This window comes from Calliphora vicina, chromosome 4 (genome assembly GCF_958450345.1).
Source record: "Calliphora vicina chromosome 4, idCalVici1.1, whole genome shotgun sequence".
Lineage (NCBI taxonomy): Eukaryota > Metazoa > Arthropoda > Insecta > Diptera > Calliphoridae > Calliphora > Calliphora vicina.
This window is the reverse complement of record NC_088783.1, coordinates 45,591,128-45,615,726: the sequence shown is the minus strand read 5'-3', so window position 1 is coordinate 45,615,726 and position 24,599 is coordinate 45,591,128. Positions and strand designations below refer to the sequence as shown.

General features: G+C 31.9%; 1 protein-coding gene across 1 annotated transcript; it reads left to right on the top strand.

Moving 5' to 3' along the window:
• Positions 1 to 215: 215 nt before the first annotated feature.
• On the top strand, positions 216 to 4,923 carry disco-r (disco-related). Its single transcript, XM_065509745.1, has one exon. It carries the CDS (start codon positions 467 to 469, stop codon positions 4,775 to 4,777), a length of 4,311 nt encoding a protein of 1,436 aa, XP_065365817.1. The 5' UTR covers positions 216 to 466; the 3' UTR covers positions 4,778 to 4,923.
• The last annotated feature ends 19,676 nt before the right edge of the window (positions 4,924 to 24,599 follow it).

The following is a 24,599-nucleotide window of genomic DNA, read 5'->3' as shown; positions in this document are numbered from 1 at the left end:
TATTCGAGTATCGTTTAGACTGAATTCAGATTCTTTTGGGTTGTGAAAAGAAAATAATCAGTTACACAAAACTGTGAATCCGAAATCTTAGGTTTCTTATCTATCAGCTCTAAAATCCAAATCTTTTGATTTGATCCAATTTTTTTTATTTTTCTTCAACTTTTACTAATCCACTCCTTCCCCAATCTTTTCATTGCAGAACTACTTCATTGAACACACCAAGAATTTTTTCCCACAACAGAACGACTGGACTCGTTTTGAGCAAAAATTTCCCAATACTCTTCTACAACGAACAAAATGCTGAATATTGAACAAAACAATAGATCACAACAACAACAAAAACAACTCATGCCACAACAAAATCCAGCTCAATATCTGCAACAGAAAAAGAAACCGCAACAAGAAAATTTAAAACAACGAATATTTCTAGTCTTAAATAAAATAGCTAACAGCAAACAGCATATTAATGAATATTAATCAGGAGAAGCAACATCATCAACAGCATCAACATCACCAACAACACCACCACCAGCAGCAGCAGCAACAGCAACACACCAACGGTTTCCAGCAGCGACACTCGAACGCAACCAATACAGCACAACATTTATCATCATCGCCACAAAACCCTACAGCAGCCGCCAGTCTACCGTTACCACCACCCTTGCACACATTGCCTGACTTGGAGTTGGAGTATTTGAAAAAGGCACATGCGCATGCACAAGCAACTTTTGCCTACAGCTACGAACGTCAACAGCAACAACAACAGCAGCATCAGCAGCAGCAACAACAATTAGCCAGACGCACGAACTTGGAACACGAATATATTGGCAAGTGTAGCAACGCCTACAATCTACACAATCTACCCGTCGTTTCGAATACCTCAGTTGCATCTATGGTAATGTCACCAAGTAGGCGGCCATCGCCACCCCGAGCTGCTGCACATCCCATGAATATGCATCTAAGCGCTATGGCTCATGCTCAAATGCAATTTCAATTGCAACAGAAACTATCTGCCGCCGCAGCAGCTGCTGGTACAACTGGTCATGCCGCACATGCTGGTCTTGCGCCACCAGGTCACTTAAGTAATTATTTTCGTAATCCTGCCTCGCCGGCTGGTGGTGGCGGTGTTAGCTCGACTTCGTCCGGCATGACGGGCTCACATACCACGCTTAGTTCTAGTGCTTCCAATAACAACTCAACATCCTCAGCCTCGAATACCCAAACATCACCCGCCTCGGCCGCTCACAATCCCTTAAGTCATTTACAGAATATGCAGCCGTTTGATTTTCGCAAAATAAATTCAGCTGCCTTGGGAGCATTTCCGGGTCTTCCACCTCCAGCTCGCCTAAGTCCCAGTGAATTGGTGCATCACCAACATTTTCAACAGCAAGCAGCTCAACAAGCCGCTATGTTGGCTCAAGCCAGGCGGCGCATTAATGAGGCTTCAACTCCTGCGGAGAAAAATGCTGCTGTAGCCGCCGCAGCAGCTGCTGCTGCTCAAAGTAATCAGTTCTTTAATGCTATGGCTATGTCGGGCCACCCTTTGCCCTTCCACTTGCCGCCTCCGCCACCAATGCCTCACTTACACCCACCTTCTCCCAGTTCCTCTGGTAATAGCTCAACTGGCTCAGGTTTGCCAGCTGGCTTGACCAGCAATCAAGTGGCAGCAATAGCTGCTGCAGCCGCCGCTTCCGGTAATCCTATGCCCCACAGTCTTCTATCATCGCATTTTCCTGGTCTAAACTCTTCACTGGGATTGGGTAAACCTCTAATACGTTCAAAATCACCAGAAATGGATAAACCAAAAAATTCCGACATGAATCATTTACGTGAATCATCTGCCTCCAGACGCACACCGCCCGTACGTAGTGCTTCACAATCATCTCTATCTACATCCTCAGTCACGCAGTCATCTTCCTCAGTTACAAACTCCTCGAGCAATTACCAAAGTCAACGAGATCTTAGGGAATCGACCAGTAGTCAAAGAAACTCCATGCAACACGATTCTTCCTCTACGCACAGTCAAAGACTTTCACGAATATCTTCTACTTCGGGTTTAAGATCAAGTCGAAAGACTCACTCTCCCGGCAAGAGGCAATGGGGTTCGCTGCCTGCCAATTTAGGCACACAGTTTATAAATCCTGTGACGGGTAAGAAGAGAGTGCAATGTAATGTTTGCTTGAAAACATTTTGTGATAAGGGAGCCTTGAAGATACATTTCTCGGCTGTGCATCTAAGGGAAATGCACAAATGTACGGTGGATGGTTGCAATATGATGTTTAGTTCTCGGAGATCTCGCAATCGCCACAGTGCCAATCCCAATCCGAAATTACACTCTCCCCACTTAAGACGTAAAATTTCACCACACGATGGCCGTAGTGCTCAGCCACATCCACTGTTATTGCAGCCACCTAATGGTTTAATGGCTGGCTTGAATCCCTTTGGTAGTTTCCCCATGCTTACACCCCCTCCAGATATGAGACACCATCCCATGGGTTCTCTAGCAGATCACAAACATAATTCGGATTATATGCAACGAGCTTACATGGACAATGCCTTAATGCATCGTTACGAGGGCAGGCAAATGTCAGGGGCAGAAGTTATGGGTGACGACGATGATGATGACGATGGTATGGATGGTGGCATACATATAGGCGACATGGATGACGATGATGATGACGACGATGGCGAAGGCATTGTGGTGGTAGGCGATGAGGGTGATAGTATGCTGGATAAAACAAATTCCGAAGATTTCAGTATTGAAGACAATGCCGCCGAAGAAACAACTTCCACCTTAGGAGATAATAGCCGAGATCATTTTGATAGATCTATCGATACCAAAACTCCTATTGATTACTATAAAACCAAAGAGAAACCTTTAGACTCGCTTAGGAAAGATGATGTGGAGGATGATGGTCGCAGCACAGCAGAACGACATAGCACAGAGAGCAATGACGATACCCTTAGTGTAACAGATTCTTGTAGTTTGAGAGAGGATTATGAAAGCTCTTCAAATGCTTTATCGCTGCAGAACTCGGCTAATGGCGGTGGTCATCTCATGAGTTCATCGAGCAAACGCAAACGTAAAAATCAAAATCCGGTACGTTGCGCTATACAATCAAATGAAAACTCCTGTGATAATTCCAATGATTACGATATGGCTAATGATTTGTCAGTTAAGTGCAAAGCAAGAGAACAGGACTCAATTAAAGAGGAGACTAGTGAAGAGACTATGTCTTTGGATTTAACCAAAAGAACTAGAAAAACAGAAGAGCATTCAAACGAGGGAGCTAAAGTGCTGCCATCACCGCCTTTGACTCCCAGTACTGGCACCAGTGATACAGCCAGACACACTCTATTGGCCAGCACCCCGGTTAAATTGGAACCTAGAGAATTAGAAGAAGAGAGCCAAAAGCACTTGGCTAGTCCAAAGCAAAACAGTCCACTACATGCTGAGGGACAACAAGAACACTCCCTAGACTTATCCTCCACACAAAAGCACAATTTAAAGGAAGCTACACAATTCAAAGAAAACGGCATGGCCACTGGTCTGTTAATGCCTGTTATCAAGGAAGAACCCAAAGAAGATTTATGCTCATCTCCCACACTCAACTTTAACAACTCTCCCGAAGAACCCGAGGAAGAAAATCGTTACTTGAGAATTAAAAAAGAGCTAATGGAAGATAATTTCAAAATAAACATATCAGCAGAAGACAACAATAATCTGCCCGAAAATTTAACCACCAAAAACTGTAACCAACCAGAACAACCAAAATCTCTATCAACCATCACGGAGGAACACAATGGCTCCGAGTGTATAGTGGAAGAAGCTGAAGTGCCCATCGACAAAGACAATCCTTTAAAATGTACGGCCTGCGGACAGGTTTTCCAAAACCATTTCCATCTCAAAACCCACTATCAAAATGAACATTTAAAATTGCATCACAAATGCAACATTGATGGTTGCAATGCCGCCTTTCCTTCGAAGAGAAGTCGTGATAGACATAGCTCGAATTTGAATTTACATCGTAAATTACTGTCTACCAGCGATAATCATAATTTGGATCCTTTGCCGGAACCCATGAATTTGAATAATAACAAAAATTATCCTTCATCACCGACCAGCAATATATCAACTACATTACAGGCGGAATTTCTGGCTAGATTGTATGCAGGGGCCCATGGTTTGCCACCCATTAATTTCGAGGCACTTAAACAACATTTTCCTAGCACACCCACCACACTACCAGGATTTCCTGATGCTGCAACAGCAGCCTTTATGAGTGATCCGCGGTTCTTAATGCAACATGGTGCTAATCCTTTGTTATTCCCCGGTTTACATGGCCTATCAGGATTTCCACACCTATCTCCCCACCTACTGGCTGCATCTTCCTTTAATGGCCTCAATCCCTTCTGCAGAAGACCCTCATCGGAATCCCATTCACCACACTCGGTCACGCCACCAGTAGCAACACCCCGTTCTCCTTTAATAGGTAATCAAAAAGCTTCCACAATGTTTTCATCGAATGAACTAGAGTTAAGAAATAATTCGTCATCACCTGTAACTGTAAATGAAACTTCCGCTCAACATCACGCCCAGCAGCATCATCAGCAGCAGCATACGCATCATCAGCCTCAGAATTTATATGGTGCTGCCGGTAATGCGGCTGTTGGTGGTGGTAATAATAGCAGTAGTTCCTCTCAACATCAACTTCATCAGCATCTGCAAAACCAACAACAGCATCATCCATCTCATACCCCAGATCGTATATCATGACGCCCTTTGTCAGCATCTCATTATCCACCCCATATGCATTATTCCGAATTAATGGCATATAGACAGTAAGTAAGAATCAAAGAATGAACAAAAATTAAATTTAGAAATAATTTATCATACACAAGTAAGGTGCAATAAATGTTACACAGAAATGTTACAATAGTATAATTGAATTTAAACAAAATTAATAATTTTTTAAGAATCTTCAAATTTTAATACCATTTTTTACTCCAAGTTTACTGTTGATCGCCTAGTATTGCAACACCTTGTTTATAAATATGCTATTTTTTTGGTCAAGTAAGAGATAAGCCAAATATAGATAAATGTGTTTTGTAGAGGAGAGTAGGGGCATCAAAAATGTATATTCTATATGGCCTCTGATTGGCAAGCACTTAATTGAATCTATTATATGATATCGTTTTGACAAGACATCACCGCTCAATGAGATCGTAGAAAATTAGACCAAGTCTAGATGCTAGTGAAATGAAGACTAGATCAATCCTGATGAATTCAGGTATCCAATAAGATAAGTCTCGTACCAGATATCTCACAAATATGTACAATATCTCAAAATATTATCAGCGGTTTCTTTTCACCGGCGGACCAAGCAGTTGCAGCAGTAACTATTGAAGGAAGTTCGCATTATCTGATAGCCTTTACAGTTGGTAGAACCAATAGCTTGGGTCCAGCCCACTTTCTGTGGCCCAGTTGCTGAGCGTTTCCAATGCCTTGATGATATTGCTCACATTCATCCAGAAAGATACCACCAATATTACATCAACTAGAATCTAGTTAACAACAAGAAGCCACAGTAGAGGAAAATTTAACCCACCCTTAAGTGTTCAATGTCCAACTTGTTTGGATTTTTCACTGTTTCCAAGAAACGAAACTGAAACCAACAGTACGACATCGTATGCATAAGAAAACTCTTTCATTCCCTTATTTTCCAATTCAACTAGAATCTAGTTAGCAACAAGAATCCGCAGTAGAGGAAAATTCAACCCACCTTGAGGTGTTCCATGTCCAACTTGTTTGGATTTTTCACTGTTTCTAAGACATGCAGTAATAACTCAAATCTCGGTTTCATCAACATCTTGATCTTCTAGTGGGCTTTGAATAGCGGTAGTTATTACGACCTCTACTATATGAGTAAGTTTTTCTTCAAATTATCTATCAAGAGCCCTTACAACTTCTTGAAGAGCTGTGGCCGGTGGGCTACCCTTTAGATAGTGATGTTGAAAGCTTGAGAGTAGTGAAGATCCATCCAACGTCGTCGAGTTTTCCAACGTTATCAGTAGGAAAGATGAGAGACTTACTGAGCGGACTTTTTGCCATTAATGGGAATTAAATTAACTTTCAGTCTTCTGCAGCTAAACGGAATGTAGTTTCGGTTTCATCAACATCTTGATCTTCTAGAGGCCTCTGAATTGCTTGTTGTTATGACATCTACTAAATCGAGGAAATTTACCTTTAAATTATATCAAATACACAGAGAAAACAGATTCGTAATAGCAACCGAATTTGTTGCCAATCGAATAACTCGGTTTCACACATAGAATTTTTCGGTTCTATCAACTGAAAGTCAGTTGAAAAAGAAGATTTTCGGTTGAAGCAACCAAACTTTTGTTACAACTTCTAAAATTTTGTAGACACTACTGTAAAATTCGGTCATTAAGGTGGAATCATTCGATTGGCAACAAATTCGGTTGCTATCACGAATCTGTTTTCTCTGTGTAATCATGCAGAGCTGTCTACGGTGGGCGACCATTTAGGTAGTGATATTCTGGCTTATTTATGAGTCGACGACTTTTTCCAAGGTTCTCAGTATGTAAAATTAGAGACTTATGGGGAGGAAAACATTTGGACACCATGGCTTCATTTGTCATTCCTGGGAATTAAAATAACTTTTACGCTTTTGCACCCAAACGGAATGTAGTTCAGATAGAGGCAGAGTTTGTATATTTTATAGAGCCAAGGTATAATATATGCCTTTGTACTCAGCAGTATCCGCGGCAGGATTCAAACTGGTGAAAACCATGGAGATATCCATTAATTTCTGAGGGTGATTCATATCTTTACAGTCTTCGAAATGGGTTGTCATCAATGCTTTTAACAAAGATCGGATTGTAATATACCCTGGCCATAATATTGCTGATTCTTACTGAGTCCTTGGCATTTAGGGTGCCCGGATAGACCAGTCGATAGTGTGCTGAACTATTAATATGAGGGTTCAATTCCCGCCAGAGACTCTGGGTGTATCTGCAGACAAGCAAAACGCTCCGCAGGTTGTGTTTGTTTTTTTTTTTAATAAATAAAAATTTTCAATACATTCGCAGAATGCCTATCATGAATTTCTCTTCTTGGTTTTAATAACTTTCTTTGGGTAATAACATCGGTAAGATTGTCACACCTTATTTCTATAAGTAATATAAAATATTCTTAGTGATTCTATACTTAACGTGGAGAATTCCGAATTGGGTAACTCTTCTTAGCCTTTGTTTGGAGCAGGAAATTTTAGAAATCCCTACTTAAAATTTCCTAGATCATATCAAAACCAATAACCATCTACTAATGGTAGTCTTCTCAAGGATCCTATTGATATTAAACCAGTCAGTTATTTTTAAATTCCTTAAGACTCATTTCTCAGTTCTATCGCAAACAGTATTCAATTATGGTCTGAAAAAGACCATTTATTAACCTTTGTTTGAAACAGGAAATATCAAAAACTTTTACAATGCCCTACTTAAAATTGCCTCCATCATATCAAAACCAATACTACTCATACGTTTTACTGCTGGTATTCTCGTCAATTTGTTCTTCAGGATGCTATTGCTATTAAACCAGTCAGTGCTTTTCGAATTACATAAGCATGTCCTTGTCTCAAGGTGCCGGTTTATGGTAAACAATATCCAATTATGGTCTGAAAAATACCCTTCATCTGATACTCTCCATTTATCGGCTGATAGCTTAAATTTGATATTTTTAGTACTTTAAATAGGCCAAAATGTATGATAAAAACTTAAATTCTCCCTACTTTGTGTTTCAGATAAAAGTATGTTATTTTTTGGCTTCATTAAACATGTACTTGTCTCTTGGTTTAGTCCTATCTCAAAGAGTATCCAATTATGGTCTAACGAAGAACCATTATCTATCCTTAACTATCCATTTATAGAACGATAGCTTAGATTTGATATTTTTAGTACTTTAATGAGCAAAAATGGATGACAAAAACTTTAAAAAAATTATTTTTATTTTTTTTTTAAGTTTTTGTCATCCTATATGAAAAACCAAATTTATTGATTTTGTTTAAATTTAATTGATTTCTGTGTATTAAAAATATAAATAAAATAATAAAAAAAATCAGCTCACGTAAATTCTATTACATTAAAATAGTATTATAAAACATTTTAAAATAAAACAAATAAAAACTTATGGATTAAATTCATAAAATTATTTAAAATATAAAAAACATAATAAAAACTAAATAAATCATATTCATAAAAAAATGTTAGAAAAACAAAAAAAAAAAAAATACTCAAAAAAATATAAAATTATTATTGTTACATAAAAATAAATTAATAAAAAAAAACGTACTCGTATCAATCAAATTGAATCTTTAACAGATCCTTAAGTTTTCTTTTCTAAACAAATATATATGTTAAAATTTAAATAAAAAATAAAACAAAACAAACAAAAATAATTATTTAAAATTGACCTCAATGAAAAGTGTTTAAAATAATTTTAATTTATAGGTATTTATTTGTGTTTCAAAATACATACACAAACAAATAAAGAAAAACTTTTAATTTATTTTGCTAAAATTATGGCCCGTTCTCCACATGGAAACAAAAAGTTTTGAAATTTTTGTTTTATTTTGTTTGTAATAAATTAATGATTTTAATACAACATTTGCTGTTTCAGTTTCTTTTAAAATTAGTGAAATCATTAAAACATACATTTTAGATCTAAGAAAACAAAACAACAAATCTAAAGAAAACAATAAATAAATAAATAAAATTTGATTCTTTTATGAATTTCCATAAATATTGTAATCAAATATTTGAAATCTAAATAAATTAAGCGTATAGGTATGTAGTTTATAAAATAAATCAACAAATAAATAAATAAAATAAATGAAAACAATTAGTTAAAATATTAATTATACATTTTATCATTATTATTATTATTTATAAAATTATTATTAAATATATAATTAATTAATAATTATGATTGTCTTAGCCTGTAGTAGTTTTTAAGTGTAATAAATTTAAATATTTAGTAAATATTATTAATTATTTAAAAAAAATTATATAAATACGAAAACAACAAACAAAAAAAAATAAATAAAAAACATCATAAAAAATAGTTTTAAAATGTTTATCAAAAAAAAAATAATAAAACTGAAATTATAATTAAAAAATATTAAACAATGAAGTTTAAATTGGAAATGAAATGATTCAAAACTTTTGGGTAAGTATAGCAAAATGGATCATATAGAGCAGTGGTTGGCATAAAGAAAACATGCAACCTGAATCTCTTTCTATTGCAATCTAACCACTGCACCATGTTTCCAAAAGCCAAAATTGCGGCAAAAATTATTTCGAAGGGAGATAGCATCATAAAACTTTGTGATGGCAATAACTAACGCCCCACAGTGGTATGAGAAAAAAAAAAGAGTCAAATAAATCTGTAACTTCTAAACCCTTAGTCCAGTTTAAAGAAGATGTGTTGTCGAGTTTAAGTTTTGAACTCGGACCTCATGACCCCACCACGAGCGGGACCAGGGGTCCCTAAAATAGGACACCTCGGGTATGTTCAATTTAAAAAATGATCATATTTCTTCGTTTGTGTTGCGATTTCAAAAAACTTACATATATAGAATCTTCTCATCGAGCACAACATAAAACCTCGTCGTAGCTGTCAATTATCTGTTATACCTTAGGAGATATTCGCATTTGAAAATTAAATATTCAACATTTTTACCCACCCTACTCCAGTTTTTTGATGACCGCGGTTCCAAATATTTCCCGATTTTCTCCACTTTTTTTTAACGATTAACATCAGATGTATATATCAAACAAAGAAAGAATTGGTTAAAAACCATGACTGAGTACAAAATTTCATGCATTTTAATTTAAAAAAGTAAAAAAGGCGATTTTTCGCTATTTTTTGGGGAAAAAAGTACTTTTATTCTTTTTAAGTTATCTAAAAAAATTCTAAGAGGATGTATAATGAATTTGTACTTTATGAAAAGCTAACTTTACACCAAATACTTTAAATGAAAAAAAAATTTTAATACCGAAGGGACCAGTTCCATTCAAAAAATTTTTTTGGGGATTGCGGGATTCCTGATTACAAATTTCAAAATCAATAAAAAAAATCTATATAAATGTAAAACTTCATTACAAAATATTCATAAATAAAAATTTTATTTCAATTTGAAAAATTTGTATCTATGCCAAAACTCATTAAAAAGCATTTTATTCCATGAATTTGTTAATTGTCAAAAGTTATATACCTTATTGGAAAGTAGACAAAATCCTCTATCCATTGATATATAACATGTCTACCTTGTGTTTTTTACGTGGCAAATTAATTAGGGAAAACTTAACAACTCGATAATAATTTAAAGTAATCGATTACTTATAATAAATTTGAATGCATTTTAAATTATGGATAATAATGAAAAAAGTAAGTGATTACTTTTTAAAGGAAAACTGTTACCTTATAAGGTCACCAATTGGAATGCGTTTTCGATTTTATAAATAAAAGTATTCGATTACTTTTTAAAAGTAGTCGGTTATTTTATAAAGTAACCATTTTATTTGCTTGACAAATCTAATTTTAAACTGCTATTTTTATTAATTCCGAAGTGTTCCTTCGTAAAAGAATTTAATTTTTCTTATTTTGTAACAAATAATTTCAAAGTAATCGATTACTTGTAAAAGTAACCACACAATTTTTTTTAATTTAAAATTTTATAATAATATTGAATGCGTTTTAAATGCTGGATAACAATAAAAAAATATTCGATTACTTTTTAAAAGTAGTCGGTTACTTTATAAAGTAATCATTTTATTTGCTTGTCAAATCCTTCCTTCTTCAAGGAATTAAATTTTTCTTATTTTGTAACAAATAATTTCAAAGTAATCGATAACTTGTAAAAGTAACCACACAATTTAAAATATTTTTTTTATGTTTATAATTTTATATTCAATTTTAATGCATTTTAAATTTTGGATAATAATAAAAAAAGTATTCGATCACTTTTTAAAAGTAGTCGGTTACTTTATAAAGTAACCACTTTATTTGCGTGTCAAATCTAATTTTAAACTGTTTTTTTTAGTAATTCCAAAGTTTTTCTACGTGTATGAATTTAATTTTTCTTATTTTGTAACAAATAATTTCATAGTAATCGATTAATTGTAAAGGAAACCACACAATTTAAAAGATTTTTTTTTAATTTAAAATTTTATAATAATATTGTATGCATTCTAAATGCTGGATAATAATAAAAAAAGAATTCGATTACTTTTTAAAAGTAGTCGGTTACTTTATAAAGTAACCACTTTATTTACGTGTCAAATCTAATTTTAAACTGTTTTTTTAAGTAATTCATACGTAAAGGAATTTAATTTTTCTTATTTTGTAGCAAATAATCTCAAAGTAATCAATTACTTGTATCAATTACTTAAAAGATTTTTTTTTTAATTTAAAATTTTATAATAATTTTGAATGCATTATTTATTTTGAATGATAATAAAAATAACAGCGTGTTATCAATATTGTTTACAAGTAGTAGTAACATTTATTAAAATAAAACTATATTTTTGTCCTTTTTGCAAAAGAAAACGCTTCAGAATTGATTCATAGTATAGTATTGGCTAAAATTTGTGACAAATAAGAATACACGAAGTATTCTTATTTGTCTGGACCGATATCACCAATCTTATATTAAAAGAAGATCCAAATAAATAGTGTTATGTTTTAGTGTGGAATCGAACGGAGTTCGTTGACGTTCAGCTAAATTATTTCAACTGTCAATGGCCATTGGCCAAATATTGTGATCATTTTTTACCGATCGTCTCGTACCAATTTTGATCACTTCATGCTTTTAAATCTGGAATATTTCAAGGCAGTAAAGTAGTTTTATCTGCTGAAATTAATCTTTAAGTAGCGAATGGTGAATTTTTAACAAGTTAAACATTTCAAGAGAAGGCCTCTTGAAGGGAGGATAGAAGCATAAGTATTTATGTTCCAAAAATTTAGTTTTTTTTTTTATAAAAGAGACCGCTCTGCCTAGGCCTTCCAAAAATATTTTTTTTATAATAGAGTCTTTGACTTTTTAGAAATCTATATACAGTGGTGGCCAGGTAATTAAGACAAAAATTGTTTGCTAAATTCCATGTGATTGTTAATTATTTTTTCAAATATTTCCACTAATATGTATGCATGAGGACTGTTTTAACACACAAGTGTGTTTTATTCAACTGTGTCAATTCATACATATTCACCACGAACACATAAGATTTTTGTACAACTTGATCAAAAATTTTTCTTTTTTAAATAAACATATTTTCTAACATTTATATCATTATATTTTTATTATTATAAAATATTCGGACCAAATTTCGTATTTTTAGTTCCATTAGTTTTGGTCATATCATGTTATTAACAGCGGATGTTCGCTGAGGTGGGTCAACGTATTTTCACATATCTTTGTCCGTATATGTTGTACCAATTTTTCCAAACATTTTTGAGAAACTAGAAACATTAATAATAAATTTCATACCCTTAGCTTAGGTCCTTTTCTTTTGGCTCTATCGCATTTAAAATTCAGTTGATGAACAAAATTCAAAGTATTTGTCTTAAATAGCTGGCCACCACTGTATATATAAATGAAATGGTCCATGTGTGTAATGGCATCACGTGAGAACGGCTGGAGCGATTTGGCTGATTTTTTTTATTCGATTCGAAATAAAGAGATGGTTTGTAAAGAAAAAAATTAAAAAATCCCGGGTAAAACTCGGAATTCTTTTTTTTTTGAGTCCAGTCAACTGTAATAAAAAAGCTCCCTAAAGTATGCAGTACAAATTTAGATATTTTATTTGCAAATAAATGAGAACAGGCAGGTGTATATGGGTTGAAGAACTAACATTAGTAAATGCTACCGGGCGAAGCCGGGCGGTCAACTAGTTTTTAAATAAATCTGAAATTTTTCTTCAAAATTATCCCAGTTTGGAGAGAAATGCTTCAATTTTTATATTATACGCATTTGCTATATACGAGTCCAAATAAAGGTTTTTTTCTAAGAGAGATAATATGAAGATCTTTTTGTAAAAAAAACGTAAAAATATGGCCAATATTTGATGTTCCGAATTTTGATGCCTGTAACTTTTTATTGCGAGTTGATATAATTTGGTCTGTGGCCTTTTAAATTGTCGAGTCCACAGTCATGTGATAGTATCATCCATAGTCTGGCCTATAATTTTGTCTATAGTCTCGTCTGTTTAATCTTGTCTATAGTCAAATATATAGTCTCGTATAGCCGTGTCTATAGTCTTCTTTACAGTCTGTCTAAAATACCTTCAATATTCTCTTAGGTCTTGTACAGCCCAATTATGAAAATAGTTCCTTAAAACTTTTTACTATAGTCTCTTCTATAGTCAAATATATAGTATCGTCTATTTCTTTGTCTGTAGTTCTGCCCACAGATTAGTTTAAACTCAGTCTAAAATCTCGTTAATAGTATGTTCTATCTTCTGAATAGTATCGTCTAATTTATAGTCTTGTCTATAATGTTGCCAATAGTATCCGGAAAAGTCTCGTCTAATCTGTAGTCTCGTCTATGGTCTGGTTTACATTCTTGTCCATAATCTCGTCTAAAGACTTATCTGAAATTTTGTCTAATGTCTTGTCCGCAGTCTCGTTTATAGTCTTATATATAGCACTGACTAACGTGAATGATGGCAGTTAATATATAACCCCTCATTCAAAAGATACTGAATTATTTTCAAAATTAAAAATTTGTAAATCACTGTGCAATGGTAGACGTTCAACGGGATACTTATATTATTGTACGATGTTGATATTACCTGTTAACCGTTAAGTAAACCCTGGCGAATACTATAAATAGCTCAAAATATATAATACTATTAGAGTACCATTTATAACCCCATTTAAATAACTCAAGATTTGTTTCAAAAGTTCAATGGGCCAGCATTCTATTTGAAGATTTAATATGGCTAAGTAAATCTATTGAACTAATGATGTTCGATGGCTTTTTCTACAATAAATGTGGAATATCCTGCCAATTTGTTTATCAATTAAAAATTGTGCTCTTCTAAGGATATCGATATATTGAATAATAAAAATTAATTGAATAATTAAACTTATTTTAAATCCAAAAAAGTCTGTTTTCCAAACTGTTTATTATATATTGTGTTAATTTTTAATTAAACAACTTTATTACTTAAACAAACATACACATAACACTGCCGCGCATGCAACAACAAACAACCAAAAACTGAAATAAATTATAAAAAATAGTAACAAAGAAAAAAAAAGTTGTTGCATGTAATATAATAAAAACATTAACAGCAAATTACTGATTATCTGCATATTCGCTGTGTTGACCTTGTGACCTCTTCGGATTTTAAGCGCAAAAATCAACCAAGAAAAATAAAACAATTTAACAACAAATCAACATAACAAAAAAATAGGTGCATGCAATCAAAAGAACCGCTCACAACAACAAATTAATCTACGAAAAAAAAACAACATCAATACTATTTAATACAATCAAATTCATAACTTTCAACACATTTGTCAAAAATGAAAAAAATCAATAAAATAAGTTGCGCGGTGCCTGCTTTTAGTTTTTTGTTTTCTCTCTCTGTATTCACTGTTTTTTTAAAAATATCGACAATATACGTATTTAAAGATTTCAAATTGAAGTTTTATACATTTTTATGGTAAATTTTAACAGATCAAAGGCTAAATTGGAGTGTTTTTTTATGCTACGTTTTTAGCATGAGATTTTTTTTTGCATGAGTTTAGATTATTAAATGTATGTAAGTGTTTTTGTTGATTGTTTAAATGTTGTGATTTTTTTGTTGGTTTTTTTTTGCTTTTGCAAAAATTGTATCTATATTTCATTTAAAATGACCTTTGTTTGTTAGATTTTCGTTTCGTTTTTTGGCTTTTAATGTTGTTTCCTTTGTTTAGTGTATATTTTTCACTAATCAATCGTACATCAATAAAATAGAAATAATACTTAGGTTTTGAGAGTGACCAGTGGTAAATTGGCTATAGTCTCGTCTATAGTCTCGTCTATAGTCTCGTCTATAGTCTCGTCTATAGTCTCGTCTATAGTCTCGTCTATAGTCTAGTCTATAGTCTTGTGCTCGCCCGTACTATAATCTAAAGTCTTGGATGAGTAAAATTTCGAGTGAAAATAAATGCAGTTTTTCCAAGACTTTTCATTTGGTCACCTTAGTTCTATATATTCGAACTATCAACAAATCACCAGTTGAGTTTGTGCTTTTTTTCCTCCTATAAAAGTCATAAAATTGTATGTACACAACAGAAAAAAAGTGAAACAAATTGGCAATCGAAGCCAAACGAGCTAAAAAAAATATATAAATAAATAAAAAACCAAATAAAAAATCTATAGAAAAAACTACTTGTAATCAAATATTGCATAATAATGGTAACATCACATTGTTGTAGTTGTTGTTGTTTGTATTCGCATTAGCAGTTTAAATACTCGTACGTATATGGACGGATAGCTTAGCTTTTATGTTTGTTTGTAGTTGTTGGCTGTAATCCACTTTATATTTGGATTGTGGTCTACGATGTGGTTATTTTGGTTGATGTTCAGGTGTGGCATTTGTACACACACAGACAGACAGACAATAATAATATCATTTCATTTATATGTCCGTCTGTCGGTTTGGTTTTTTATTATTAAAAAATTTGTTACAAATTACAAATGTACATAAATACGTTCGTTGTATGAGAGGGGTAACAAAAAAAAAAGAGCTCCAACCTACCGCAAGGCATAACAAGGCGTTACCACCACAAAATTTAATTTAGTTTAGCGTTTTTTATTGTTTCAACAAATACAATTTGATTTTGAATTTAATTTCATTTATTGGTTGATTTTATGGATTTTATTTTTGCTGTAGTTTTTTTTGCGCTGTGTCTGATCTGCTTTTTTAAACTACTAATGACTATTGGAGGATTTCAATTTAATGATGTTGTTGAAATGAAATATTATGCATGCGAAGTTTAAAAGGAGAGGATTTTTAAAGTAATTGATATTTGAAGTTATAATTTGTTTATCATATAAATATGAATCAGTATTTAAGTAGTATTAAATATGTACCTCATAAATTTCTCCTACATGAAATATCATTAGAAGTGGGGTTAATCATGTATAATATTTCTTGCAGAGAATTCTGATTTGAAAATAGAAAACGTATTGTCATAATAAGGAGAAAAACCACATTATTAGAAAATAAAAAATAAAGAAAAATATCCCAACAAAAAATTTCGCAGTTCTGACAGTTTAGAGTTAGTTAAAATGGGTCATTGCATGAGAGAACAACGCGTTATCATTGTTGAACAATCTTTAGAATAATGAAAGCCATAGTTCGAGCAAAATGTGAAATTGTTGAAAAACAATTGCATCCACCACGTGTCTCTGTTTGGTGCGGATTTTGGGCTGGAGGCATAATGGGACATAATTCTTCAAAAACAAGAATGTTATTGGTGCTTGATATTGAGGCTTAATAAAATAGTTCTTTATAACTAAAATGGCTGATACTGGTATGGAGTCAACAAGACAATATATGTGTGTTAGGGTGACCACAAAAAATCGATGGCTGAATTTTGTTCGTCTGGACCATACAAAACGATTCCCCTTTTTAGATATTGAGATAGCAGAAATTTTAGCTATATTAAACGACGTTAACCCGTGCCGCTCGTAGCTGAAAATCTTGAGGTGCATTTACAACTTACATTTTTAAGTTTTTGTAAAAATTTTGACATTAAAAAATTACTTTTGCAATCTAATTTAAAATAATAGAAATGTATACGTATTTGTAATTCAAATGAGATATAAAAGACTAAAATTCGTTCAAAAATTTTAAAGTTATTAAAAATTCGCCAGGCCATTAACGTGTCTCAGGCCACTAGAACAAGAAATGTAGGAACAAAATTAACATATTGTTACGTTTTAACCTTTTCAAAACGTTAGTTTATTTCCTTTAAATAAACTGGATATTTTTGATTGCAAATAAAAGCCGTTTAGTAGTTTGAAAATGGTAACAACTCTTTATTTATTCAAATGTACAACAGCAACATAATTAAATAATCACTCAGAATTAAAAATTCACTTGAAAAATACAGCACACTTTAAGGAACTCAGTTGATGTTTATTCGAAAAGCGTCTCTGATAAACCGACTAACGACTGCAACTCTGCCACTATTTATAACACTGCCATCTGCACTCTAGATTGTTCTTTAACTGTCAAAATTCGAATATTCTAGATCTTACTAATACATACGCCATCTGTGGTGTACTTTCTACGCTGTTCTTTAACTGAATATTCGAATTCGAATACAGCGTTGCCAACTTATGATCAAATCAACTGAAAGCTTTTATTTAATAATGCCCACAGATATGTTACAGTTTTCTATTACAGCACTGTTATTTGAAAGCATTATGCTACTTTTAAATCAGCCCTTAAAATCGTTATATAAAATAAAAGCTAATTTTTACTTAAAATATATCCATAATTACATGTATGTGATTTTGGCTTAGAAGGATACTGTTAACCTATTCGCAGATATGACCAAAAAAAATTATTTTTTTAACGGCAGTTTCAAAACTCTATTTTCAAATTATAAAATTTTGTTAAACAAATTTCAGAATTTTTGGCTATAAAGGCTATAAAAATATGAAAAAAGTATGTCAATACCTCCTATAGTTTATCCGCACCTGCGATTTAAATTTTGCGATTTTCGAGAAAAACTAAATATTTGGCTATATTTTGGCGAATGAGCTCAATTTTCAAATATTATGAATTTTAGAGTCCAGGTAATTCTAAAAGTCATAGTGAAATAACTCTTGTTGCTAAAAAAATAACATATGCTGAAACAAAAAAAATATATATTTTTTCTAAAATGATGTGTTTTTATGTATATATGATTATTCATTACTAAAAAATTATAATATTCTCTTTTGTGACTTTTTTAAAAAAATTTGTACATTTATAAAATTTTGTGAAAAACAAAAATTGGATTTTAAATTAAATTTATACTAATACTAGCTGACCGTCCCGGCTTTGCTCGGTAGCAATTAATAAATTTTTACTTCGTATAGGAGGTGTCACGCCAATTGTACCTATATAGGTCAATTGTGAATCTAAACCATCCAGTGACCCACTGAAACACACACACAAAATTTCATAGAAATCGGCCACAGCCGTTAAGGAGGAGTTCAGTTACTAACACACGTACAGAATAATTATATATATAAAGATAAAGATAAATCATATAATAAATTTATTATTTTTATTTTTTTATATCGCATATGTATGCTTTTCATTCCAAAGTTACAGCAAAAATTGTGAACTATGGTATTTTTTTCCAAAAATCATGACTGCTGTATAAATGACGCACTATGTTTTGAGTGGATTTAATGGCTCTTCACAGATCACGATCTAGCAATGTACGCCTGTCAGTCTATTGAAGGTGCAATAGTGGCTATGTAGGATGATGTAATTTTTTCCAAATATCTCTGTTGATCAGAAATGTTTGCAAATGGGCAAAATTCAAAATCCAAACAAAAAATAAAATTTTGAAAATATATTCGTTCGTCTGATATTTAAAAACAATTTTAAATACTAGAGCCTGAACGAGAATAGAATTAGAAAACTGAAATAGTTATTGCTAATAATTTACTTATGTGTTAACAAATTACCATCATAAGTTAAACTGGTAAAAACGTTTGGATCAATATATGTTTTGTTCCCAATTTCCGATATAGCTTAACAATTTTAAATTTTATAGCATGATTGTAACAAAAAATAAACATATGTAAAATATCCACTCAAACTACACGCTTGCAAACACATAAAGATTTGTGAAAATGACGAAATTCATTTTGATCAATATCTCATTTTGTTTCCATTAGATTTGGCTTTGCGATAAAGCAATAAATCTGAAGAATTTCTTGCCTTTTTCGAATTTTCATGATTTTTTTAAAACAAAAAAATTAGCTATTTTCATGTAAAAAATATATTTTTTGCTTCAATTTGTCATTATAACTCCGAAACTACTGGACCGTTTAAAACGCAATATATATGTGAAAATTTTTATATAGCATGGGGAAAATGTTTTCAAAATTCAATTAATCCAAAGAAGAACATTAACTACTCAATTTTATGTATATCAAATATATATATGGGGGATTTCATGTCAAGTGAACCAACTTTTGAAATCGATGTCTTCCGATCGGGATGAAATTTGCACCAAGGTTAGCTCTATTGGATAGTAACTCAGACACAATTTTTCAACAACATCGGTCGAGAACTCTCTGAGTTATAGGGGGTAAAATTTTGACAATTTGGTCAAACAGGGGTTTTTTCTTATCCATGTAACTTATTACCTATTGTTCTTAGCAAAATGTGTTCCAAATAGTATAGATAGCTATTTCTTCGATCTTTCGAAAAAAAATATTTAAAAAAAAAAATAAAAAATTTTTAATATTTTTTTTCCGAAATCAAAAACTTTTTTGACTTTTTTTTAAAATACGCTATTTTTTTTTATTTTTTTTTTTTTCTTAAAATAAAGTTTAGATATTTTCCTTGAACACCTACTTGGTCGCTTAGTGGGATGCGAGTGGGATATCTATCAAAATAAATATTTTGTAACTCAAAACATAAAATTTTTGACTTTTTTTGCAAAATCAAAAACTTTGTTGACTTTTTTTTTTCAAAATGGACCCTTTTTTAATCTTTTTTTTAGGTCAAACAAAAGCTTAGATATTATCCTTGAAGAACCTTTTGGTCGCTTAGTGGGATGCGAGTGGGATATCTATCAAAATAAATATTTTTTAACTCAAGACTTACAATTTTTGACTTTTTTTTTTGCAAATACGATTTTTTTTCCAAATGGGCCCTTTTTTTAAAATTTTTTTTGTAGTCAAAAGAAAGCTTAGGTCCATTCCTTTAAGATATTTTTAGTCCCTTAGTGGGATGCGAGTAGGATATCTATCAAAATAAATATTTTGTAACGCAAGACATACAATTTTTTAATTTTTTTTTGCAAACTCAAAATTTTTTTCCAATATGGGCCCTTTTTTAATTTTTTTTTTTTGCTCAAAAGAAAGCCTAGGTCCATTCCTTTAAGATATTTTTAGTCCCTTAGTGGGATGCGAGTGGGATATCTATCAAAATAAATATTTTGTAACGCAAGACATACAATTTTTTAATTTTTTTTTGCAAAATCGAAATTTTTTTCCAATATGGGACTTTTTTTTAAAAATTTTTTTTGCTCAAAAGAAAGCTTAGGTCTTTTCCTTTAAGACCTATTTTGTCACTTAGGAAGATGTGAGTAGGATATCTATTAAAATAAAAATGTTGTAACTCAAGACATTCAATTATTGACTTTTTTTTTTGCAAATTCGAATTTTTTTTTCAAAATGGGCCCTTTTTTAAAAATTTTTTTTTAGTCAAAAGAAAGCTTAGGTCCATTCCTTTAAGATATTTTAGGTCCCTTAGTGGGATGCGAGTGGGATATATATCAAAATAAATGTTTTGTAACTCAAGACATACAATTTTTGTGTTAAAACATTTATTTTGATAGATATCCCACTCGCATCCCACTAAGGGACTAAAAATATCTTAAAGGAATGGACCTAGGCTTTCTTTTGAGCAAAAAAAAAATTAAAAAAGGGCCCATATTGGAAAAAAATTTTGATTTTGCAAAAAAAATTAAAAAATTGTATGTCTTGCGTTACAAAATATTTATTTTGATAGATATCCTACTCGCATCCCACTAAGGGACTAAAAATATCTTAAAGGAATGGACCTAAGCTTTCTTTTGACTACAAAAAAATTTTAAAAAAAGGGCCCATTTGGAAAAAAAATCGTATTTGCAAAAAAAAAAGTCAAAAATTGTAAGTCTTGAGTTAAAAAATATTTATTTTGATAGATATCCCACTCGCATCCCACTAAGCGACCAAAAGGGTCTTCAAGGATAATATCTAAGCTTTTGTTTGACCTAAAAAAAAGATTAAAAAAGGGTCCATTTTGAAAAAAAAAAGTCAACAAAGTTTTTGATTTTGCAAAAAAAGTCAAAAATTTTATGTTTTGAGTTACAAAATATTTATTTTGATAGATATCCCACTCGCATCCCACTAAGCGACCAAGTAGGTGTTCAAGGAAAATATCTAAACTTTATTTTAAGAAAAAAAAAAAAAATAAAAAAAATAGCGTATTTTAAAAAAAAGTCAAAAAAGTTTTTGATTTCGGAAAAAAAATATTAAAAATTTTTTATTTTTTTTTTTTAATATTTTTTTTCGAAAGATCGAAGAAATAGCTATCTATACTATTTGGAACACATTTTGCTAAGAACAATAGGTAATAAGTTACATGGATAAGAAAAAACCCCTGTTTGACCAAATTGTCAAAATTTTACCCCCTATAACTCAGAGAGTTCTCGACCGATGTTGTTGAAAAATTGTGTCTGAGTTACTATCCAATAGAGCTAACCTTGGTGCAAATTTCATCCCGATCGGAAGACATCGATTTCAAAAGTTGGTTCACTTGACATGAAATCCCCCATATATTTAAATTTTTTGGAAATTTAGCGAGTTTACTTAATTATGAATAAATTCGAAAATAATCAATTGATTGTTATGCTCGATATCTTATTTTGTTGCTATTAGATGTGGCTTTGCCATATAGTAATAAACCTGTACAATTTCTGCCGTTTTCGAAACTACTACCGAAACTACTAACGAATTAAAGGTTACGTAAATTTAAATTTTTCAAAGTTTATTGTAATAAATCGGACTAACAGTTTTTGATTTATCATTAATTATGTGGAGAAACGTCTAAAAAAATCACATTATTACTTAAAATTTTTTTTAAAAAACCTCTCCATAGAATTTAAAATTTGGACCATATCTGTACTACTGAAATCACAATACATAACAATAGTGTAGTGGTTTAAAAAGCCTCTAAAATGTTTTCGATTTTGTTGCCCTGTGTTATTTATTATAAGTTTCCATTTCTTAATATTTGTTTTTTTTTTTTGGATTACAAAAAATATGAAAATTTTAAAGTTTTTCTATTATTGTCACATTAGTTCTAAACAATCAAGGAAGAAGTTAATGTATTAATTTTTCCAATGTCCACACAAGACTCAATTTATTTAATTATTCAACCAGTATCTTAAACCCCTAATTATAGATTTCACCCCCAAAATGCAACTCTTTTCAAATAAAATAAGAAAAACCGACATTTGAAATATATTTTGTAAAAACACCAACAAAAAAACACATACCATTTTAGTGTTTCCTTCCGGTGGTTTCCTTTTGAATGTCCTTCCTGCACAGAGGAAAAGCGACTGCAAAGAAACAAGTATTAGCAAATACATTCATATGTATGTGGACCGTAGATCGAATGAAAGAAAATTACTTTTATGTGGTAATAGAAAAAATATGTATAAATGAAATAAAATAAAAGTATAACAATATTGGCAAAAGAATACCACAAATTATGTTGCCACAATGCACAAGCAGTAGAAATAACAACAGCAAGTACACCAGCAACAATATAGACAAAAGCAACTCTTTCTTTTCTCTCTCTTTAATAAAAATTTGTTGTATTCTATGTGTGAGCTGGCTGGCTGCTGACGATGCGATGGGTTGATACACTTGCATAAATAAATTGTGGTATTGTGTCGTTGTTGTTTTTGCTGCTGTTGCTGTTGCTACTGAGTATGTGTATTTATTTCTGTTTTGTTGGACTAATGCAGGATCAATAGACACCTATGGCGTTAGTCACAACAACAGCAATAACATCATCCTTGCTTGCAGTACAATACAACCAGCAACAACCAGTGTATAAATAACATATCTGTACATACAGCAATAACAACAATATTGCAACATTATTTAAGTTTAAAATGGAGTGAGAAAATACTCACATATGAGTGTGTAGCATGTGTGTGTGTTTGTAGAAATGTGTCTGTTTGTGGTTGTTTTATTTTTCTCCATTTTTGTTTTGTTTTAGTGAATTACAAAAACGGATGTGGCCCCCGAGGGTTACAAATGTTTGTTGCATACAACAAGGCGCATAGATGCAACTACAAGAACTGTTAGCTGTGAGGGCAGACCAAAGGCACCATGAATTTATGGAATTTTGTGAAATTAAAAGTGTATATTTAACAATTTAATAGAATTTACAAACATTTTGTGAGTTATCATTTGAAACTTTGGTACTTATAGGTACTTACTTGCTTTACAGTTAGTTATTACTCATTAATCATACGTGCATGTGTACATTAGAGCGGCTCACGAGGAAATGCTACTATGACTGTATAGCTACCCCCTGTTTGATTACAAAAGATGTTTCATTACAAAAGATCAATTTGAAAATTACTATTTAAAAAATCCTACTTTAAATAAACATTTTAATTTTTGTCTTTGAACAACGCATTAAAACAGAATTAAAATATTTTGGAAATAAAACTTCCATTTGGGCACTTCCACGAAAATGACAACCAGGACAATTTTTTTTCAAGAAGAGTTGAATAGGAGAAACACTCATATTTTATTATGTGAAGGTAGTTAGAGGTTATTACAACATTTTAAGGGCAAACATAATTATTTAAACTGAATATATTTAATTTTTTAATTCAATTAGTATGTTTTAGGCTACTGTAGCGGCGAAAACTAAGCGTCCAATTAGCAGACTGTCGCTGTGGCGTCTCAAAATAGAGAACATATCGCACTGGCTTCTCTAAAGAGCGTCAACTCAAAATTTTTAAATTTTCACTTTTTGCAAGACATCGATGTGCAGTGGTCATATCTACCCACCGTAAAAATTTGCTATCATTTTCTCTACTCTTTCCCCAAAAAATACAGTTGTATCCGTAAAGTTGTGTCATTGTAATGTATTAAAAAAAATAGGTTTTTGCTTCTACTGAACATTTTTAAATTTTGAGTTGACTCTCTTTAGAGGAACCAGTGCGATATGTCAGCTGAGATAGTTTTAAAATATTGGGTGTATGACTTAAAAATTCGGGATTTACAATAAAAGGCGTGTCTTTTGAACATGGTTTTTGTTTTTAATAACGTTTACGTCGTTTTGAAGGGTAGATATCTGTCATTTATTCTCACTTAGTTATTAAACATTATAGTGTAAACAATACAGTTTCTTTTGGTTCGAAAATGTCGAATTTTGTGCAAAACCAATGCATCATATGCGGGAAGTTTTGATTTAATTCTTTAATTTGAAAAAAGTGCCGCTGAAGCAAACCGATTGCTCACCAAAGCTTATAGTTTCAACCTGCGAGAGATGGTGTTTGCTGTTCAGAAGTGGAGAAGCCAAAAAAGTTTTAAAACCAAGAATTGGAGGCATTACTACATGAATATTGTTGTCAAACTTAACAAAAGCTTGCAAAATCATTGGGAGCTATTCAATCAGCAATTTTAAAACGTTTGCAAGCAGAATGATTCATCCAAAACCAGGGAAATTGGATACCATACGAATTGAAGCTGAGAGACCGTGAAAGACGTCAG